The sequence below is a fragment of the Suricata suricatta genome, chromosome 3 (assembly GCF_006229205.1).
Source record: "Suricata suricatta isolate VVHF042 chromosome 3, meerkat_22Aug2017_6uvM2_HiC, whole genome shotgun sequence".
NCBI lineage: Eukaryota > Metazoa > Chordata > Mammalia > Carnivora > Herpestidae > Suricata > Suricata suricatta.
Window position 1 is genome coordinate 37,082,700 of NC_043702.1, and position 23,243 is coordinate 37,105,942.

Below are 23,243 nucleotides of genomic sequence, written 5' to 3' on the forward strand. Positions count from 1 at the left end.
ATCCCCAAAGGCAAGGGAAATGAAAGCAAAACTGAACTCTTGGGACCTCATCAAGATAAAAAGCTTCTGCACTGCAAAGGAAACAATAAAAAAAACTAATAGGCAACCGACAGAATGGGAAAAGATAGTGGCAAATGGTATATCAGATAAAGGGCTATTATCCAAAATCTACAAGGATCTCACCAAACTTCATACATGAAAAAAGAATAATCCAGTGAAGAAATGGGCAGAAGATCTGAACAGACACTTCTCCAAAGAGGACATCCAGATAGCCAACAGGCACATGAAACGATACTCAGTGTCACTCATCATAAGGGAAATACAAATCAAAACCACACTGAGATACCACCTCACACCGGTCAGAGTGGCTAAAATGAACAAAAAGAGACTATAGATGCTGGCGAGGATGTGTAGAAACGGGCACCCTCCTACACTGTTGGTGGGAATGTAAACTGGTGCAGCTGCTATAGAAAACAATATGGAGGTTCCTCAAAAAACTATCAATAGAACTCCCATATGACCCAGCAATGGCACTGCTAGGGACCTACCCAAGGGATACAGAAATACGGATACAAAGGAGCACATGTACCCCAATGTTCATAGCGGCAGTTTCTCCAATAGCCAAATCATGGAAACAGCCTAAACGTCCACCACCTGATGAGTGGATCAAGAAGATGTGGTATATATTCACAATGGAGTACTACATGACAATGAGAAAGAATGAAATCTGGCCATTTGTAGCAAAGTGGATGGACCTCGAGGGTGTCATGCTGAGTGAAACAAGTCAGGCGGAGAAGGACAGATAGCATATGTTTGCACTCATAGGTCTAACAGGACAAACCTAACAGAGGACCATAGGGAGGGGAAGGGGGAAAGAAAGCTGAGGAGAGAGGGGGACACAAACCATGAGAGACTATTGAATTCTGAAAATGAACTGAGGACTGAAAGGGGAGGGAGAGGGGGAAAGGGGTGATGGTCATGGAGGAGGGCACTTGTGGGGAGAAGCACTGGCTGTTATATGGAAACCAATTTGACAATACTATTATATATAAAAAAAAAATAAAGTCACTGAATTTTTTTTTACAAAAGATGAAACTCAAGGAAACTAAGACTTGTCCAAGGTTACACAAGTATAAATGATTATACTTAAATGTATCATTGACTTCAGAAAATAGTAATTAAAAGCAAACGAATAGTGGCCACATAGTCTTATTTTTTTAGTGGACAACACACGGTTTCACAACCATGGTCTACCATCTTTCTTGTAGCCTGCCATCAAACCCATCTGCTAGCCCTGTAACAAGTTCCTTGAGCAGATGACATGAGAGTAACACTGACATGATTTATATGTCTCTAGTGAGATTACGTAACTAAATCACCTCTCTGGTTGCCAAGCCTAACTGAACTTCACTTCATACCATTTAGTCCAGTGGTCCTCAAGTATGGTTGCATATAAGAATCATGAGGGAGCTTAAAAGCATTGAAGCCTAGGACCTACTTCCTGAGATTTGATCTAATTGTTCTGGGGTGCAAGACTTGGCATGGAGAATGTTCCCTTTCCATTTCATAAATATGCAGGAAAATTCAAAGAATTTTACAGTGAATATGCATACCCTTACCATCCAATTTTCACCACTTTTTTTTACTTATCATATCATCCATCTATCAATTTCCTCTATCTATCCATCACACTACACTGTTTTTTTGTCTTTTTGATTCATTTCAAAGTAAATGGCAGATATGATCTAGCTCCCTGCATGAGGTCTTTAAAAAATTCCTCAAATTGTGATGTGTAGTTGAGGCTGAGAACCACTGACTTAGACTTCAGCATTTCCACGGGAGTTGGGTATCAGTGGCAAGCTTCCTGCTCTGCAGGTGCTATCGGGATAAAACACAGGAAGCAAAAGAATAGTATCATCCCAATCACTCAAGTCTATTGCCTTTGAGTCACAATATCCAGGGTTATTTCTTTTTAAGAATGTTATAAAAATTCACCCAAAAGAGAGCATGGGCCCTCTAACATTCTTAGTGAATGACCATGACAAAACAATCATAATAAAACTTCCAATAGCCACAGAATGGGCTTTGATTTCACAATTTTAGTTTCAGTGTTATATTACAGATATGTGAACAGAAATGACCTGCTTTTATTTAATGAGGCAACAAACTTAGGAGGGTTCAAGACCTTGTCCAAAGACTGTCTACTAACAGAATTATTGGGGCTAGATCCTCTCAAAATCCAGCATACTTAGCTTGATAATTGGCATTAAAAAATTAGACAACACTAATCAGAAAATATAATCTCATACCTGGAGTTTTCCCTTTTCATAGGCCAGTTTATTTTTACTCTCAGTAATTCTTCCCAGGACCTTTTCCACCTGCTGCTGAGCAAGCTGACAAAGGAAACACATGTATCAGTACCTCAGCACAGAAGGGAACAACCGTTTTCTAAACAAGCATTTAGGCTCTTATCATTTCTACAGTGATGAAACCAGGATTCATATTTGTCTCTGTCACCTCTTAGTTTTTCTGTAGATAGCTGATTGTAGTGCTAATACAATATTAAAGGACTGCCAGTGAAAGTATGAGTGCCTTAAGTGCCCAAAGCTTGTTGTTTTTTGCTTACTGATTTTTTAAAGTTTATTTATTTTGAGAAAGAGAGAGAGAAAGAGAGAGCGCACACTAGCAGGCCTGAGGGGGGAGGGGCAGAAAGAAAGGTAGAGAGCGAATCCCAAGCATGGATGTGGTGCTTGGTTCCACGAACTGTAGGATCATGATGTGAGCCAAAACCAAGAGTTGGACGCTTAACAGACTGAGCCACCCAGGTGCCCTTGTAGTTGCAATCCACCCAGATAGGGGTGGTTGTACCAGCAAGTGCAGATATGCAGTTTATTTTTTTTATTATTTTTTTAATGTTTTATTTGTTTTTGATACAGAGAGAGACAGAGCATGAGAGGGGGAGGGGCAGAGAGAGAAGGAGACACAGAACCAGAAGCAGGCTCCAGGCTCTGAGCTAGCTGTCAGCACAGAGCCTGACGGGGGGCTCAAACCCACGAACATGAGATCTGACCTGAGCTGAAGTCGGAGGCTTAACTGACAGAGCCACCCAGGCGCCCCATAAAGATGCAGTTTAAAGATTATATATTTATTTAAAAAAACAGGAGCTGCAAATGACCACAACTACATAGACAGTGGAAGATACTTCAGTTACCATGTAAGAGGCAATAAAAAAAAAAATCTCTGTACAAACAAAAGAAACATTTCTTAGAAATTCTAATATTGTTTGATCAAGCATTCTACACAGTATTCTTGAGAAACACTACTGCCTTTAAGAATGGCTTTCTATTTTTTATGTGTTTTTCCTCAGACTTCTTCAGAAAAAATAAGTATAAAATACAGTTTTGTTTTGATTAAATTTGGGGCCTTTTGGTACTCCAGTGAATGAATTTGGATTGCATATTAGTGACTGAATTGGAAATTTTCACCTTCCATGATCAATGTTAATGTTATATCTTAACAGGACACACTGATATCTGCCTTATGTCAAAATTATCTTCACAAATAAACTGTAGGAATAATACACACAAAAGCAAATGTAACTGAGAACACAAGTTCTTAATCACATTGCCAAGGAGCTGCACGATGGATCATTAGCAGTAAATCTTGAGTGGGAAGTGTTATTACTGCTGGTAAATACCCTATACTGACATACCTACTATAGGCCAGGAGGTCTTCTTGGCATTTAAATCCAAAGAATTTAGACTTGTTTTATGTTCAACTTTAGGCAAGTTAATAAAGATTAAATCACATATGTAGGGATATTAATTTATACAAGAGGTGATTCTCACTATCTCTAAATCATTTATAGTTATTCCTCAGTATCACATGATGGTGCACTTCATTTCAAGTGTTATGAATATTTTCCAAATAAAAGCAAAAACACATTCCAAGGTAGATTACTATGTAATAACATGTAACTCATTTCTTCTTGTGTTCAAAATATTTTCACAAAGCATATGTTCTACAAGAGGGCACACTAGTCTGCAGCATTGTTTTCTCTTTTCTCTTTGGTAGTTGCCTTGGCTAGAAGAATTAGGCCATTTTAGATGTTCTAGGGTTGATAAAAACCTATGGAAAAGCCATAAAGAGTCATTAGTTCTTCTATAACCCACCCCCAAATTATGCACATTCAATATAAATAAAAATGTATATCCAATACTGGGCATCTGTGGGTTAACCATTATGACCCATCTAAGTATTTGTCCTATCAGACCAGTATTTATTTCATACATAATTATACACATTCATACATTGTTTCTAAAGTTTCAACTTTAATCACTATATGTAGTTCCCATTAAGGCAAAGGAAATTATTTTTTAAAAGCATTCAGGCCAATAACGTTTTGGTTTCAAAATAACCTAAGGATGGGGCACTTGGGTGGCTCAGTCAGTTAAGTGTCTGACTTTGGCTCAGGTCATGATCTCAACAGTTCAGGGGCTTGAGCCACACATCAGGCTCTGTGCTGACAGGGTGGAACCTGGAGACTGCTTTGAATTGTGTTCCCTCCCACCGCTGTCCCTCCCTCCCACCCCCCCCCCTCGAAAATAAACATTAAAAAATTTTAAAAAGAAACACAAAATAACCTAGGGGGAATATAGACTGTTATCCATAAACAGGAGGTTAGTTAGAACATACTATAATAAATTCAATCATCAGTTAATTTTCTGTCAGTGTAAGACATATAGTCCCCCTTTCCCACAATACTTCCTATTTTGGAAACTATGAGGTAAAAAAAATTCCATGAACACAACATTTGGGATTATATTTTTATCAAGTCTTCAGCCAAAAACAAGGATGGCCAATGATGTTACAAAAACAAAACTACATCATAAGCACAAAAGCATAGTTATTTAAAATTCAGTTCTACATGCTATAAACTGAGGTGCCCTGTGTGCTGTAAAGTGCAATATAAAATACTGAGAGCTAGATTTAAACCTAAAATATGCTAGCTATAATAAACACTCAAAGATAACTTTGCTTGCCTTCTTGGAATATGAAGTCTTTTTTTCACAGTAACTTAAATAGTCTGGCTCTCTTATAAAAGATGCCCAAGTATTTTTTAAATAATGGCACTTTTTACCTCAATAAAGTTCCTTCTTTTAGGCAAACGCATAAAGAAATTCTATTAATCTTTTAAATATACTTTAAAAATAATTTCCCCGGGACGCCTGGGTGGCTCAGTTGGTTGAGCGTCCGACTTCGGCTTAGGTCATGATCTCATGGTTTATGAGTTTGGCCTGGCATCGGGCTCTGTGCTGACAGCTCAGAGCCTGGAGCCTGCTTCAGATTCTGTGTCTCCCCCTCTGTCTGCCCCTTCCCCACGTATGCTCTGTCTCTCTCTGTCTCTCAATAATAAATAAATGTTAAAAAAATAAAAGCTTAATTTCTTTTTTGGTCACCTAAGAGAATGTTAACATGGTGATAATGGTAACTGTGTAAGCAAAATCAAAATGTGAAATATCTGACACAAGGTCACTTATTTCAACTCACAACAAACAAAAAAGAAATTATTCCAGTTGTTCCAGTTGCCAAGGGAAAGCATATATTAAGGCAGTAATTTAAATTATTGTTTCCAGATTATTTAAATAGGACTTATATTTAAGAGAATCAATGAAAGACAAGAAATTAGAGAGCACTTAAATGAGTGAATATCTCAGATTCTGAGTTGTGGAAGGCCAAACAGAGATTAACTTTTGCACACACACACACACACACACACACACACACACACACAAAACCTGGCAATATACTATACAGATGATTAATATGCAAAGCAAAAGAGAAACTGGAGAATCACTTGAGAATTAGCATACTAAGAAAAATGCTAATTGTTAGAATATACATTTTAATTGATATACAAAGATATCACTCCTTGGAAAAGCAGGAAGCAAACAGAATTATCCTCAAGTATGAAAGGTAGGTGGACAAGGACCAATTGCAAGCCACAAAATGATTTCTAAAATCATTTTTAAAATTTAGGTGAGTTGTGAAAGTTAGCAGAAGGCTGTTAGAAGAATACATAAAACCAAAACATACTAGCATCTTGATAAAGCTATTTTATATGCAGAGTGTAAGCAGGGATTCTTCTTAAGATTTTATTTTTAAGTAATCTCTACACCCAAAGTGAGGGTTCAAATTCACAACCTTGAGATCGAGAGTCGCATGCTCTACTGACTAAGACAGCCAGGTACCCCCGTATTCAGGGATTGTATTCAAAATATTTAACAAATAGTTTGCATGGGCCACAGCAAACAGAGCCAGCTTTGACACTTACATGAGTGTACACTGACTGAATGTCATCCTAGTTGTAAGAAATGCTACATTTAATTCATCGTTTAATTTCAAATCATTCAAGTCCTACTTGCATAAGGAACTATACTTCTGTCCAGTGCTATGATTTGAAAATGTATGTTTAAAATCCAAAAGAAGGGGCACCTGGGTGGCTCAGTCAGACTCTTGCTTTCAGCTCAGGTCATGATCTCATGGTTAGTGGGACTGAGTCCCATGGTGGGCTCCAGACTCGGCTTAAAAAAATTCATTTGGATAATTTCTCACTGTGGTTCCCCGAATGACTGCCTGTAGTATTAGACTTAAATTATATCATCATTAAAGGCTGAATTAATAAGAATAAACCCAAAATTAGTGTGAAGAAGAAAAAAGAGAATACAGTTTATACATGGATAAAGTATGCCAGGTACTGTGATGGGCCCGTTACACACAATATGATATTTAATCCTCACAGACTGGCAAGACAGACATGACCCTCCTTGTGTTCTATTTAATCTTTCTAAAATATCTATTATGTATTAGGTATTATGCTATGCAAGGGAGTATAAAGATGAATAACTACTGTTCTTACATTAGAGGAGAGTGAAGGCAGATGCATCAACAGGTCAATCTCTAACTGATTAAGTTACCATTTTGATATGCACAAGCACAGTGTGCTGTGGTTAGGGGAGATCTTCTTAGTCTAAAAGGCCAAAAGGGTTAAGCCCTGTCCAGGTCACACAGTAAATGGAACATTGGGGGTTGAAACCAGGTCTGTCTGGGCTCAAGTCTGTGGTTTGACATATGTGTATGTCATAAGCATATCTCCAAAACCAGTAACAGGTTATACTAGAAGGTAGCTCTTATTGAGAATTTCAAGTGTTAATTCCCAAAGAACAGAATACACTGCCAACAGTGAATGGCGACAGGTTTAATGATATTGCTGAGATTAAAAAACAAATACTGACATCTCAGCGTCATTTCTCAAGACTCATACAGCCAACTGGAAGACTTCCAAGCAGGCCTGGTCAGAGACAATTTAATGTGGAAACAACTGCAAGCTGGAGCTGGGAGGACTGAAGTGGTATGGTAAGAAAGCAAGAATCAACACTGACAAAATCACTGGCAGGATCTGTCAAAGTCACCAATAGGGTAAGGCCACAGGCCTACTCACTGGCAGTGGGGCATTCAAAGAATCAGAGAGACTGAGATGTAGTCTTTAAATTCACAACAAACAAAAAAGAAATTATTCCAGTTGTTCCAGTTGCTGAGAAAGCAGATATTAAGGCAGTAATTTAAATTATTATTTCCAGATTATTTAAATAGCACTTATATTTAAGAGAATCAGTGGAAGACCAGAAATTAGAGAGCACTTAAATGAGTGAATATCTCAGATTCTGAGCTGTGGAAGGCCTGTGGAGCAGGCCAGGAGCAAGTGGGCTGATAAGCCTAGCTGATGGATGGTCAAGGAACAGAGGACATGGACAAATCTTTAATCTTGGGAAGGGAGGGTTGGTCGGATATAATACCAGGAATTAGAGCGAATGCACCGTGTTGCTATAATAGGAACTTAAAGGCTTTTTTTTCTGGAACAGTTCAAATACTAAAAATTCAATAAATATTAGTTATCTGCTACATGCTTTACATGTATTAACTTACTTAATCCTCCAACAACCTCCTAATAATGGTATTATTTCCCCCACTTTGACAGATTAAGAAACTGAGGCTCAAAGAGGTTAAGGATCATACTCAAGGTCACAGCCATAATAGAAATGTAGGCAGTCTGGCCCTAAGGCCATGAAAATATAAGGGACTTAGATTATTTTCTAGGATTTCATAGTTAAAGTAATGAGTAGCTCATGACAGAGTTTGAAAGAATTTAACTCAGATCAAGACAGACTCACATCAGGGCCTTCTGTGCAATTTTCGAAGGTGATCTGAATTTTATAGAAGTAGTAACTAATTCTTTTTCAGGTACTCAAAAGCAAACAGGTAACTTATTAGCTCCTTAACAGAATGGTCATCTCTTTAAATACCCACCACTTAGAGATGTTTTAAGAACTCTACCATTCTTAAGTATTACAATGACCTTGTCAAACAGCTTTTACAAATTGTACTTATTACTGATTGCCTAATGGAATGATAAGAAAAGGAAAAGAAAAATACAAATTTCTTCCTCATAATTTATGGATGAGGAAATATTTTAAAACATTAGAAATATTTGTCCTTTTCAGTATTAAAGATCATCTGTGGAGGCAGATGTTTAATAGCTGCCTTAAAGTCTTGTTTTCTTACTCTATTATTGTTTGAGCACGTATAAGGGTCTCTGCCATATTCAGCCTGCATTACTCAGGACTCAATGATAATTATTAAAACACTAACAAATGAAGAAACCCATCTCCTAACTTCTGATTTTTTAAAATCACGCTTGTCATTAATTCTTAATTTAGACTGACCTTTTTATACCCACCTCATTGTAATCAGAAGTGACTTGCTGAAGTTCTAGGGAAGCCATTTGTTCTGACAGGTTCTTATTCTTTTCCTCTAGAGTCTGCAGGTTGTAGGTTAATGTATTTATGTCTACCTTTGAAACAAAAAAGGAGAAATCTATTTATGCCAGATCCAGAGGTATTATCTTACTTTTAAAATTACATTTGTAATTTTAATATCCTGTCTCTAAATGCAGGGATTAGTAAGTAGTCTGATAGCTCTGATGATTTTTTAAACTTTTTTTCCTTTTATGTTTTTTTCAGCTTTTCTAGTTGTCTTCAGATGGAGGATTATGACAAATTATATAGTTCATATTTACTAGAAGCCCTTCTGGTACTTGATATTTACTTAATATTAATTTAAGCTTATGAATATAGATGAAGGCCTCCGCAAAATACTAGTAAAATGAATCCAGCAATACATAAAAAGGATAACAAACCAGGACTAAGTTTATCCTAGTAATACAAACCTTGTTAAACACCCAAAATTAATTAGTAGTAGACTGTAGCATACAGAAGAAAAACTATAATTACAATCTCTATAGATGCAAAAAAAGCATTTCACTAAATTCAACATTCATGATAAAAACTCAGCAATCTGGAAATGAAAAAGAACCATCTCTACCTGATAAAGTGTTCTCTATTAAAAACCTACAACTAGTAACTTTTTATTAAGATTTTTTTTGAAGCTAATAAAAAGGTTTGAGGGTTTTTTGATTTATTTAATAGTTTATTGTCAAATTGGTTTCCATATAACACCCAGTGCTTCTTCCCACAAGTGTCCCCCTCCATGACCATCACCCTCTTCCCCCCTCCCCCTCCCCCCTTCAGCCCTTGGTTCGTTTTCAGTATTCAGTAGTCTCTCATGATTTGCGTCCCTCTCTCTCCCCAACTCTCTTTCCCCCTTCCCCTCCCTATGGTCCTCTTTGAGGTTTCTCCTATTAGACCTATGAGTGTAAACATATGGTATCTGTCCTCCGCCTGACTTATTTCGCTTAGCATGACACCCTCGAGGTCCATCCACTTTGCCATGTTTCATTCTTCCTCATTGCCATGAACTACTCCATTGTATTAAAATATTTTTAATGTTTATTTATTTTTGAAGGAGAGAGAGAGAGTGTGAGCGGGGGAGGAGCAGAAGACAGGGAGACACAGAATCCAAAGCAGGTTCCAGGCTCCTTGCACAGAAAACCATAAAATACCTAGGAATAAGACTAACCAAAGATGTAAAAGACCTGTATGCTGAAAACTATAGAAAGCTTATGAAAGAAATTGAAGAAAAAAGACACAAAGAAATGGAAAAACATCCCGTGTTCCTGGAAGAGTAAACATTGTGAAAATGTCATTATTACCCAAAGCAATTTACACATTCAATGTAATCTCAATCAAAATTGCACCAGTATTCTTCTCAAAGCTAGAACAAACTATCCTAAAATTTGTATGGAACCACAAAAAACCCCGAATAGCCAAAGTCATATTGAAGAAGAAAACTAAAACGGGAGGCATCACAATCCCACACTTTAGTCTCCACTACAAAGCTGTCCTTATCAAGACAGTATGGTATTGGCACAAAAACAGACACATGGACCAATGGAATAGAATAGAGAACCCAGAACTGGGCCCACAAATGTATGGCCAATTAATTTTTGACAAAGCAGGAAAGAGTATCCAATGGAAAAAAGATTGCCTCTTTAGCAAGTGGTGCTGGGAGAGCTGGACAGCAACATATAGAAGAATCAAACTAGACCACTTTTCTTACACCATACACAAAAATAAACTCAAAAAAGGTTCCAGGCTCCAAGCTATCAGTGCAGAGCCGGAAACTGGCCTCAAACTGAGGAGCAGTGAGATTATGACCTGAGCTGAAGCAGATACACAACTGACTGAGCCACGTAATTGCACCTACAACTAGTATCTTAATAGTGAAAGACTCGAATATTTCTCCACAACACTGGGAAAAAAGCAAGGATATCTATTCTCATCATTCCTATTTATCATCATACAGGAGGCCATACCTGAAGCAATAAGGTAAGTATAAAAGGTGTAGAGAATGAAAATCAAGAAATATGTGTCTCTACTTTTAACAGATATGATTATCTACATAGGAAATCCTAAAAAATTTACAAAAAAGATACTAGAATAAGTGACTTTAGTGAGGTTTAAGGACATAAGGATGCAACTCTATTGTATTTCTATATACTAACAACAAACAATTCGAAATTGTTATTTCTTAAAAGTTTACCATTCTTAATAGTACCAAAACCCATGAAATTCTTTGGTATAAATCTAAGATATGTCCAGTATTCAATATGCTCAAAATTAAAAAATACTGATAAGAGAGATTTAAAACCCACATAAAATGGGGAGATATGTGATATTCATGTATGTATAAGAATCAATATTGCTAAAATGTCAATTCTTTTTTTTTTTTGGTAATTCATTTATTTTTTAATTTACATCCAAGTTAGCATACAGTGCAACAATGATTTCAGGAGTAGATTCCTTAATACCCCTTAACCATTTAGCCCAACCCCGCTCCCACAACCCTTAAAGCAACCTTCTGTTTGTTCTCTGTATTTAAGAGTCTCTTATGTTTTATCCCTGTTTTTATATTATTTTTGCTTCCCTACCACTATGTTCATCTGTTTTATATCTTGAATTCATCATATGAGTGAAGTCATCTGATGTTTGTCGTTCTCTAATCTCGTTTATCATAATACCCTTTAGTTCCATCCACCTAGTTGCAAATGGCAAGATTTCATTGTTTTTGATTGCCAAGTAATACTCCATAATAGATATGTACCACATCTTTTTTATCCATTTATCCAGCAATGGACATTTGGGCTCTTTCCATACATTGGCTGGTGTCAATCACACTGCTATATACATTGGAGTGCATGTGCCCCTTTGCATGTGCACACCTGTATCTCTTGGATAAATACATAGTAGTACAATTGCTGGGTTGTAGAGTAGTTCTATTTCTAATGTTTTGAGGAACTTCCATACTGTTTTCCTGAGTGGCTGCACCAGATTGCATGCCCACCTCAGTGCAAAAGAGATTTTCTTTCTCTGCATCCTCATCAACATCTGTTGTTGCCCGAGTTAATTTTAGCCATTCTGATAGGTTTGAAGTGGTATCTCATTGTGGTTTTGAGTATTTCCTGGATGATGAGTAACGTTGAGCATTTTTTCATATGTCGGTTGGCCATCTGGATGTCTTATATGGAGAAGTGTCTATCCATGTCTTTTGCCCATTTCTTCACTGGATTATTTATTTTTTGGGTGTTGAGTTTGAGAAGTTCTCTATAGATTTTGGATACCAACCCTTTATCTGATATGTCATTTGCAAATACCTTTTCCCATTGCACCAGTTGCCTTTTAGTTTTGCTGACTGTTTCCTTTACTGTGCAGAGCTTTTTATTTTGATGAGGTCTCAATAGTTCATTTTTGCTTTTGGTTCCCTTGCTCCAGAGATGTGTTGAGTAAGAAGTTGCTGCAGCCAAGGTCAAAGAGGTTTTTGCCTGCTTTCTCCTCTAGGGTTTTAATGGCTTCCTCTCTTATATTTAGGTCTTCATCCATGTCTTCATCCATGGAAAGTGGTCCATGTTCATTTTTCTGCATGTAGCTGTCCAGTTTTCACAGCACCATTTGCTGAAAAAACTGTCTTTATTCCATTGGATAGTCTTTCCTGCTTTGTCAAAGATTAGTTGGCTATATGTTTGTGGGTCCATTTCTGGGTTCTCTGTTCTGTTGCACTGATGTGAGTGTGTTTCTCTGCCAGTATCATACTGTCTTGATGATTACAGCTTTGTAATACAGACTGAAGTCTGGGACTGTGATGCCTCCTGCTTTGGTTTTCTTTCTCAATATTGCTTTGGCTATTTGGGGTTTTTTATGATTCCATACAAATTTTAGGACTGTTTGTTCTAGCTCTGTGAAGAATGCTGGTGTTATTTTGATAGGGATTGCTCAATTCTCTTTAATCTCAATTAAAATTATGTGGGTCTAGACCAGGGTCCACTCTCTGGTGGGGCTATGGGGATAGAAAAAATGCCCTGGAAGAAATACGAGAGAGAATTCTTCAAGCTGAAATTAAAAATATTAGATAATAACTGGAATTCACATAGACAAAGAGTACAGCTGCTACAGTAAAGGTAGCAATATAGGCATATAAAAAGTGATTTCTTGTTTTAGTTTTAAAATGTTTATTTTGAGAGAGAGACGGAGAGAGAGAATCCCAGGCAGGTTCCACAATGTTAGTGCAGATCCCGACACAGGGCTTGATCTCACAAACTGTGACATCATGACCTAAGCTGAAATCAAGAGTCAGACGCTTAACCAAGTGAGCCACCAGGCACCCCAAAAGGTGTCTATATACGTATTTTTTGTTTGTAACTTTCCTGGTTATTCATAATGCAAAAATATACAGTTAAAGAACGAATAAGGGAGTTAAAAGAGTGCACTAGAAATATCTACTTAACACAGAAGGAGGCAGTAATGGAGAGAGAGAGGAAAAAAGTATATAAGATGTAAAAAAAAAAAGAGTAAACTGGCTGATGCAAATCCTACCTTAGCAGTAATTATGTTAAATACTAATGGATTAAACACTCCACCAAAAAAGCAGAGATAGGCATAATGCATCTTTTAAATGATCCAACTGTATAAGAGATACACTTTAGATTCAAAGACACAAATAGGTCGAAAGTAAAAGAGTGGAAAAAGATATAACCATGTAAACGGTAACCTTGAAAAAAGCTGAAGTAGCTATACTAACATTAGACAAAATAGACATTAAGACAAAAATGTGTGAGATAAAGAAGACCATTATAATATAATGGCTTGTAAGAAATACATTTGGTCATTCGGGTGACCAAAATACATTTTCAGATATATGTGGTCTTCATCCCCAGTTCTTGAAAACATTTCAGAGCCATAAAGGTGAAATGGGTGTCCTATTAATAATAAAGGTAAATTCTGAACCCCACCCAAGTGTAGGGACTGATTGTCAGGAGGACCAACCAAACAATTAGAGGGTTGGAACTTTCAGTCCTAGCCCCTAACCTCCAGGGAGGTAAGAGGGGCTGAAGACTGAATCAGCCAATGGCCAATGACTAAGTCAATCATAACCATGCAATAAAGCCTCTATAAAACCCCCAAAGGACTGGGTTCCGAGAGCTCCTAAGTTGGTGAACACATGGAAATTGGAGAGAGTGGTGTGCCTGGTGAGGGCATGGAAACTCACTGCCCTTTCCCCATACCTCACCCTATGTATCTCTTCATCTGGCTGTTGATTTGTATCATTTATCATATCCTTTAATAGACTGGTAAACGTGTTTACCTGAGTACTGTGAGCCACTCTACGAAATTAAAAGATTCTAAGGATGAGGTTGTTGGAACTCCAATCTATAGTCAATAGGTCAGAAGTACAACAGCCTGGTATAACAGCCTGGAGCTTGAGACTGGCATCTGTAGTGGGAGGTCACGGCTGAGAGAAGTCTTATAGAGCTGAACCCTTAACCTGTGGAATCTAATGCTATCTCTGGGTAGACAGTGTAAGAACTGAGTTGAATTCTCAGACGCCCTGCTGGTATCCAAAAACTGCTCAGTGCTGTGAGTGGGGAACCCCTGGTATGTTAGAATTGGGTCTAGGAGTCTAATAGAGATATTATATATTGAAAAAAGGGTCAATCCATCAAGAATATATAAAGTCCTAATATAAATGAGGCAAAAACTAACAGAACTGGAGGGAGAAATGAATGATTCAACATAGTTGGAGACTTTAATATCTCACTTGAATAGAATAAGAAGATCACAGAGAAGACAGGTGACTTTAACAACACTATAAAGCAACTGGACAGCTATAGAACCCTATTCCCAACGGTAGCAGAATACCATTTTTCTCAAGTGCATATACAGCATTCTCCAGATGTGCCATGTTAGGACACAAAGCAACTCTCAATAAATTTGAAAGGACTGGAATTATACAAAATATGTTCTCCAACCATAATGAAATAAAATTAGAAATTAATAAAAGAAGAAAATTTGAGAAAGTCACACATATGGGAAAAATAAACAATCTTCTAAATAACCCAATTAGCCAAAAAGAAAATCACAAGGGAAGTTAATACTTTGGGATGAACGAAAATGAAAACATGACAAAATATATAGAATGCAGATAAAGGAGTGCTTAAAGGGAAATTTATAGTTGTAGACAACTATGTTAAAAAAGAAAAAATAAACTGACAACCTAAGCTGCTATCTTAAAAAACTAGAAAGAGCCAATTAAACCCAAGCAAGCAGAAGGAAGAAAATAATGAAGATTAAAGCAGAAACAAAAGAGAGAATAAAAAAAATAATAGAGACAATCAGTAAAGCCAAAAGTTGGATCTTTGAAAAGATGAACAAAATTGACAACACTTAATGCTGTTGACAACTGACAATAATTAAGCTGTAGTAATAAAAAAAAAAAGGAAGAAAGGGAAAAGAAGATAAAAAGAAAGACACAAATTACTAAAATTAGGAATGGAAGAGGGAATATTATACTGAACTTAAAGAAATGAAGCAAACGAGCTACTATGAACAATTGTATACCAATAAATTACACAACTTAGGTGAAATGGAAAAGTTCTTTAAAGAACTACTACTGAAACTAACTAAAAAAGTAAGTGAAAAATGTGAGTATATCTCTAAGAAGGGATTGAATCTATAACAACAATAATAATTAAAAACAAGTAAAAATTTCCCACAAAGAAAACCTAGAACCAGATGGCTTCTAGTGAATTCTATAAAACACTTAAAGATTAAGTTAGCACCAACGCCTCAAAAACTCTTCCCAAAAATAAAAGGGGAAAGAACACTTACCAAATCATTTTAAGAGATCAGTATCACCTGGATACTAAAACCAAACTATCACAAGAAAACTATAGAACAACATCCCTTATTTATAACAATTCAAAAATCCTCAACAAGCAAGCCAGATGAAACAACATATAAAAGGACTACACATCATGAGCAAGTAAAATTTATCCCCAAAATGAAAGTTTGGTTCACCATTTGAAATCAACCAATGTACTATACTTTAGTAATAAAGGACGAAATCTACAAGATTATCTAAATAGACATAGAATATGCAATTGACAAAATTCAACATACTTTCATGATAAAAACTCTCCAAACTAGGAAAAGAAGGAAATTTCCTCATCCTGATAAAGGGCCTTTAGAAAAAGACCACAGCTAACATCATACTTAATGGTGACAGACTGAAAGCTTTCCCCCTAAAATGAGGAACAAGATAAGGATGTTTGTCTGCTCTCACCATTTCTATTCAGCGCTGTACTGGAGATTCAATCCAAGGCAATTACACAAGGAAGGAAGGGAGGGAGGCAGGACGGAAGGAAAGGGCAGCAATCGTGAAAGGGAGAAATGAAACTATCTCTATTTGAAGATGACACATTCTTATACAGAAAAAACATACTATGTTCATTGCAATATTCCCCTAGTTGAGCTACAGATTCCATGAAAACTCTATCAAAATTTCAAAAATTAATAGTTCATCCTAAAATTTATATAGAAATATAAGTATTCAGAATTGTCACAACAATCTTGACCAAAAAATGGAAGACTCTTGCATCCTGATTTCAAAACTTATTACAAAGCTACAGTGATCAAGACTATATGGTACTGGCATAAGGAAAGACATAGAAACCAGTGGAATAGAATTGAAAGTCCAGAAATATATCCATACACCCATGGTTAACTGAGTTTTGACAAGGGAGCTACCACTATTCAGTACAAAGAAGAGCCTTTCAACAAATGGTGCTGGGACAACTGGATATCCACATATAAAATAATGAAGTTGAACCTCTACCTCAACCCAGAGATAAAATTAACTCAAAATGCGTCAAAGACCTAAATGTAATACGGAAAATTATAAAATTCTTAAGAGCAAAAAAATGTTTATCTTTGTGACCTTGGATTAAGCAATAATTTCTAAGATGTAACATCAAAGCACAGACGACCAAAGAAATAAGTGAACTGAAATGTCAAAAAATCTAAAAATTTTTAAAAAACCCATAGTGGGTGCCTGAGTGACTCAGCTGGTTTAACATCCAACACTTGATTCTGGCTCAGGTCATGATTCCAGGGTCATGGGACTGGGCCCCACATCAGTCTCCACGCTGAGTGTGGAGCCTGCTTAAGATTCTCTCTTTCTCCCTCCCTCCCTCCCTCCCTTTTGTGTGCGCTCTCTCTCTCTCTCTCTGTCCCTCTCCCCTGCTTGTGCTCTTTCTTAAAAAAAAAAAAAGTAAAAATAAAAAACAGAACCCATAGAATGGGAGAAAAGTACCTGCAAATCACATACATATCTAATAAGGATCTACCATCCAGAATGTATAAAGAACTCTTACAACTCAACAATTAAAAGACAACCCAGTTTATAATGGGCAACTGATCTGAAAAGACATTTCTCCAAGGAAGATATACAAATGACCAATAAGCACATAAAAAGATGCTCAACATCTTTAGTTATTAGTCATTATTGAAATACAAATCAAAACCAAAACAAGGTACCACTTTTGCAATTACTAGAATGGCTATTATTAAAAAACAAAAAAATAACAGTGTTGGTAAGGATGTGGAGAAACTGGAACCTTTGTACACTGCTGGTGGGGATATAAAATAGTTTGGCACTGTGACAACAGTCCAGTGGTCCCTTAGAAACTTAAAATTACCATATGGCCCAACAATTCCATTCCTTGGTATGTATCCCAAACAAATACATGTACAACATATGTATGTTTATAGCAGCACTAATCACAACAGCTCAAAGGTGCATACAATGCAAATGTCTATCAAAAGATGAACTAAATTGTTCCCTTTAAAATGTTTGATTTTTATTATGTGAATTTCATCTCAATTGAAAAAACACCATGCAATACTTCAGACTCACTGGATGGGTATATTAATTTTTTAAAAAGCAGACAATAACACATGTAGGTGAAAATGTGGAGATACTTCAATCTGATACACTGTTGGCGGGACTGTAAAATGCTTCAGTCACTTTGTAAAACACTTTGGTAGTTTCTCAGAATGATAGTTATCATATGACCCAGTTTTACTCCTAGAGAACTGAAAACATATGCTTACACACAGAAATTGTATGCAAATGTTTATCCCATTATTCTTCACAGCCAAAAAGTGGGAACAATCAAATATCTTATCAACTGACAATGGCTAAGTCAAGTGTGGTGGAGTCACACAATATAATATTATTCTGCCATTAAAAGGAACAGTATGGGTAAACCTTGAAAACATTACACGTAGTAAAGAGGCCAGACCCAAAAGGCCACCTACTGTTTTATTCTATTTATATGAAATGTGAGAACAGACACATTCATAGAGACAGAAAGTAGAATAGTGGCTGCCAGGGGCCGGGGGCAGAGAAGAATGGGGAGTGAATGCTAATGGGCACCAGGTTTTGTTTTGGTGATAAAAAGGTTCTAGAATTAGATAGTGATATGTTTGCCATCTGAAACCACTGAGTTGTATGTTTTAAGAAGGTAAATTTATTGTATACTAATTATCTCAATAATAAAAAGTACTAGATCAGACCATCCATCTGAAAATAAAATGAACCTTGAACGTTACCTTGTATGAAATCCAAAAATTAACTAGAAATGGATCATGGGACCTGATATAAAGCCTAAAATTATAGACATCTAGAAAGCAAAAAAGAAAATATTTGTGATTTTAGGTTAGGCAAAAATTTCTTATATATGATACAAAATTAAAAGTATGATACAAAAATATGATCTAAAAATTTTTAAATTTGTAAGTTGGATTTCATCAAAATTTCAAACTTCTGTTCTTTGAAAAAGCATGAAAAAACAAGGCATAAAGTGGAAGAAAACTATGTAAAGCACATGTAAGATTTATACATATACAAAGAGTAAGAATTTTTTACATAAGAATCAGTATAAGGCCATTTTAAAATCTCTAGAAAAATCAACAATAAGAAAACAAACAGCTGGGGCGCCTGGGTGGCTCAGTCAGTTGAGTGTCCGACATCAGCTCAGGTCATGATCTCACGGTTCGTGCATTTGAGCCCTGCGTCGGGCTCTGTGCTGACACTAGCTCAGAGCCTGGAGCCTGTCTTTGGATTCTGTGTCTCCCTTTCTCTCTGCCCCTCCCCTGCTCATGACCAGTCTTTCTCTCTCAAAAACTAAATAAACATTAAAACATTAAAAAAATAATAAATTATGGTATATCCGTATAATGGAACACAAACAACTGATAAATACAACAGCATGAACTGCAAATACCTTATGCTAAATTAAAGAAGCCAGACTTAAAATGCTGCATGTTGTATGATTCCATCGATGATATTCTGGGAGAGTCATAACCACAGGAACAAAAAAGTAGATCCATGGTTGTCAAGGGATGGATGTGGAAGAAGAGGTTGAGCACAGAGAGGCACGAGGGACCTCCCTGCGTGATAGAAGTGTTCTATATTTACACTGTGATGGTGATTGTATGATTGTGTTTGTCAAAACTCACAGAACTGTACACTAAAAAAAAGTGAATTTCACTATGCATATTATAACTTAATAAGTTTGTAGAAAAATATAGCTTTACAATGAACACACATTTGAAAAATATAAAATTAGGCAAACAAAGAAAAAAAAAAGGACCCTAGATAAGCATGATCACTTGGCCAAATAGAACTTCTCTAATGAGCAAATATCTTTTAGCCCCATGAACTTACACTTAGCCTACGTTCAGACAAATTAAATCAGACAAGCAAAATGATGCTGTTTTAATCACAGACATACAGTATTTGCCTTAGCCATGTAACATTTCCTAACATTTTAAGCAAAAAGCATTCATGAATTTAATAGTATCCACTGATTTTCCAAAAATTAAAAAGCATATCTGAAGCCAAATTGACACCAGCAAAGTCCTTATCATGGGAAGAGAGCGTTTGAAGGGAAGCAAAAATAAGATAAAAACAGAGAGGGAAACAAACCATAAGAGACTCTTGAATACAGAGAACAAACTGAGGGTGGCTGGAGGGGTGCTGGGTGGAGGGATGGGGCTAATGGGTGAGGGGCATGACGGAGGGCAGTGGCTGGGCTGAACTGGGTGTCATATAAGTCCTACTCCTGAAGCCAATATCACACTGTATGTTAACCAGCTTGGATTCAAATAAAACCTTAAGTAAATAATAAAGAATATAAATATTTTTAGGTTGGACTATTTTCAAATCCCTGGAGATGTGTGGCTAAACCTCCCGACTACCTGCCAGCGTCGTGACCGTATTGGAGCCTGGGCTCAGAGTTTCTTTTTCTTTTCTTCCCAATTCTCAAATTGTACGTTTACACACATATTCTAATAGTAATATGAATGTTATTTCATTGGGCCAGTGCCAAAAAGTAATCAAGGATTGATGGTTATACTGACAGGTGTGGCAGAATTTACTGTCTGGGGTAGGCGAATTCTTGACATTCCAGCTAATTCCAGATGACGGTGACTCATTCTTTTTGCTCTCCAATTTTGAAACACAAACAGCAATGTTTTAAAGATTGGTTTTTGTTTTATTTAATAAGAACTATATTGTGTTTCTGGCGATTCTATCTTTTTAGAACCCAGAAAAGAGTATCTCACAGATGAAGTGAAAGGTGCCAATAGGTACTTAGGACGCCCAATTGACTTTACAAAACACAAAAACCCAGCACTGTCAGCAATGATCTCTGCCTCCCACCGGACCATTAGCTTACTCTCAAGGGACTTCCTGGCTAAAATCCTCATAACACTAGGGTCAGAGGTGGTCACGACTCACTGGCAAACACCAGATGCTCAACAAGTGAGCGCTCCTCAGAAGCAGCCTTGTGCCACAGTGACTGGAGCGCCCTGAGTGACATCCACCCAGTGGCTTCTTTGTCCTTCCACATCTGGCTATTCAACAAAATAACCCATCTCGTCAGTAAGACAAGCCGATACAGGAGGCAGAGATACAGAAGGAAATAAAATACAGTGAAATATCAACAAATAAAATGTGGAGTACCTTGTTTTTAGCTAATTCTTTTTCCAGACTGCATTTTTCTTGAGCTATTTCTTTCTCTGTTTTATTAACCTGCCCAAGGAGGGGAAAAAAAGAAATGGGTCAATTTTAAAGCAGCTGACAGGCTCTACTACAGCAGCCACACCCTGCATGTTAATTAATACCTACACTGCAGAGATAGCACATCCTCTCAGAGAAGGGGCCACTCAGGGACTCTCTGAGGCAGAGCAGACTTCACAAATAGCCCTGAAATTAGAAAGACACGTCTGCATGTCAGACTATGCTGGTTCCTTCCTTAATAGGAAGACAGGGCTGTTCCCCCTTAACCTCCATTGTCCCACTCCTTCAGGGGAAATCAGTTTTTAAATCTGACCCCTTCACTAACATGAGGATGTGTGACCTACGAGCTGACATTCACTAATGCTGTATAAGGGCATGCTATTTGGCACAGACTACTCCACATGCTAAAAAACACAGATCAGCTACCTAAAGATTTCTTTAATGAGCAACTCAGACAAACTGCATCTGGGTGGGCTGTATTTCTTTTCTTGACTTGCACTCAAAATAGTTTAAAAACAAGATCACCACCCCAACCAGGAGGTAATATAAATCTGCTTCTACCTACCTCTTCCTGAAGTCTTTCCTTCTCCTCTAGCAGAGACTTCTTCTCTTGCACTGATGCTTCCAGTTCACCTCGCAATCTTCCAATAGTTGATTCCAGCAGCTCTTTCTGCAAGGCTGCCCTCTTCTCAGCATCCTGTGCTTTCTGGACACACTGATTATGCTCAAGGATTAAATGGTCCCTGTAGGAAGAGAATAAGGAGACGTGAGCACTAAATGAGAGTTCTTTAACAGATTCCTGTTCTCAGAGAGCATACTGCCTGAGAGCAGTTACCACAATGTCCTACCAAAACTACTTCCTTGAGGGCAAAGTCTTTATCTTTGTATCTGGCCCAAGAAATACAGCATTAAGCGTTCTGACTAAAGCACAAGAAATACACAGGCAAGAATAAAAGGTACAGAAGAAGTTGCCTCTAATTTACTTACAGATGTGCCTGGAGTTGGGCTTTCTGATTCTGAACACTCTGTAACTCAGTAGCGATGCTGGCATGGGCTGCATCCAGCAAGAAGTTTTGTTCTTGAAATGTCTGTGTCATCATTTTCTGCTCTACCTGAATTTTAAAAGTATTAAAAGCTGAGATGTCACAAAGTCATTTGATGGGGTATCATTCAATGATACTGAATTAACTTCTGAAAGATAGATTTTTATATAAATAAAACCTTTCTTTTTAAAAGAATTTAACGCTCAGCTCTCTGTCCCCACTCTGACCTGACCATAGGTCTATCATTACATAGCTCTACCAGCCAATAATGAAGATGCATTATCTACCCAGCCTGCTGCAAAATTTATAAAACTCAATATGAACATAGTTTTAGATTAAAAATTATATTAATGGGGTGCCTGAGAGGCTCAGTTGGTTAAGCGTCTAGCTTCGGCTCAGGTCATGATCTCACAGTTCATGGGTTCAAGCCCTGTGTCGGGCTCTGTGCTGACAGCTAGCTCAGAGCCTAGAGCCTGCTTCAGATTCGGTGTCTCCTTCTCTCTCTGACCCTCCCCTGTTTGCACTGTCTCTCCCTGTCTCTCAAAAATAAAAATAAAAAACATTAAAAATTTAAAAAAAAATATTTTTGGTACTTTAAAATTTCAGTAGGACATATGCTTCATTTTGAAAAGTAAAACAATACCAAAGCATATAAAGTGAAAAGATCTCTTTACCTGTATCTCCTCCCCCTCCCCCCAATCAAATAATCCCACTGCCCAGGGACAATCAGGTTAGTAATATGGTGTGAATTCTTTGGAAAATATTTTAAAATGCACCCAAATACTGTGACAGCTAAAGTACTATATAGGAATACCTAGGCGATATTATGGATTCAGTTCCAGATCACCACAATAAAGCAAATTTCACAGTAAAGTTGGTCAAATGATCTGTTTGTTTCCCATTGCATATACGTGTTATGTTTACACCATACTGTAGTTTATTAAGTATACAGTAGCATTATGTCTTAAAAAATAATGTACATAATTTAAAAATACCTATTGCTAAAAAATGTTAACCCTCATCTGAGCTCTCAGTGTCATCATCTTTCTGCTAGTGGAGGGTCCTGCCTTGATGTCGATGGCTGCTGATCAGGCTGGTGGCTGTTCAAAGTTAGGGTAGCTGTGCAGCTTTTTTTTTTTTTTCCATAATATTTTATTGTCAAATTGTTTTCCATATAACACCCAGTGCTCTTCCCCTTAAGTGCCCTCCACCATCACCATCACCTCTTTTCCCCCCTCCCCCTTCCCCTTCAACCCTCAGTTCATT

At 37.2% G+C, this 23,243-nt stretch overlaps 1 protein-coding gene across 11 annotated transcripts in view; it reads right to left on the reverse strand.

Annotated features, from left to right (window-relative positions):
* Nucleotides 1-23,243, reverse strand: part of CCDC150 (coiled-coil domain containing 150) — a 104,404-nt gene that overhangs the window by 35,543 nt on the left and 45,618 nt on the right. For all 11 annotated transcript variants that reach the window (XM_029934181.1, XM_029934180.1, XM_029934177.1 and 8 more), the window contains 5 exons: nt 21,922-22,046; nt 21,500-21,677; nt 20,878-20,946; nt 8,798-8,911; nt 2,310-2,393 (listed from right to left, as the gene is read on the reverse strand). In XM_029934181.1, coding sequence (XP_029790041.1) covers nt 2,310-2,393; nt 8,798-8,911; nt 20,878-20,946; nt 21,500-21,677; nt 21,922-22,046 — 570 coding nt within the window. The remainder of the gene's footprint in view (nt 1-2,309; nt 2,394-8,797; nt 8,912-20,877; nt 20,947-21,499; nt 21,678-21,921; nt 22,047-23,243) is intronic.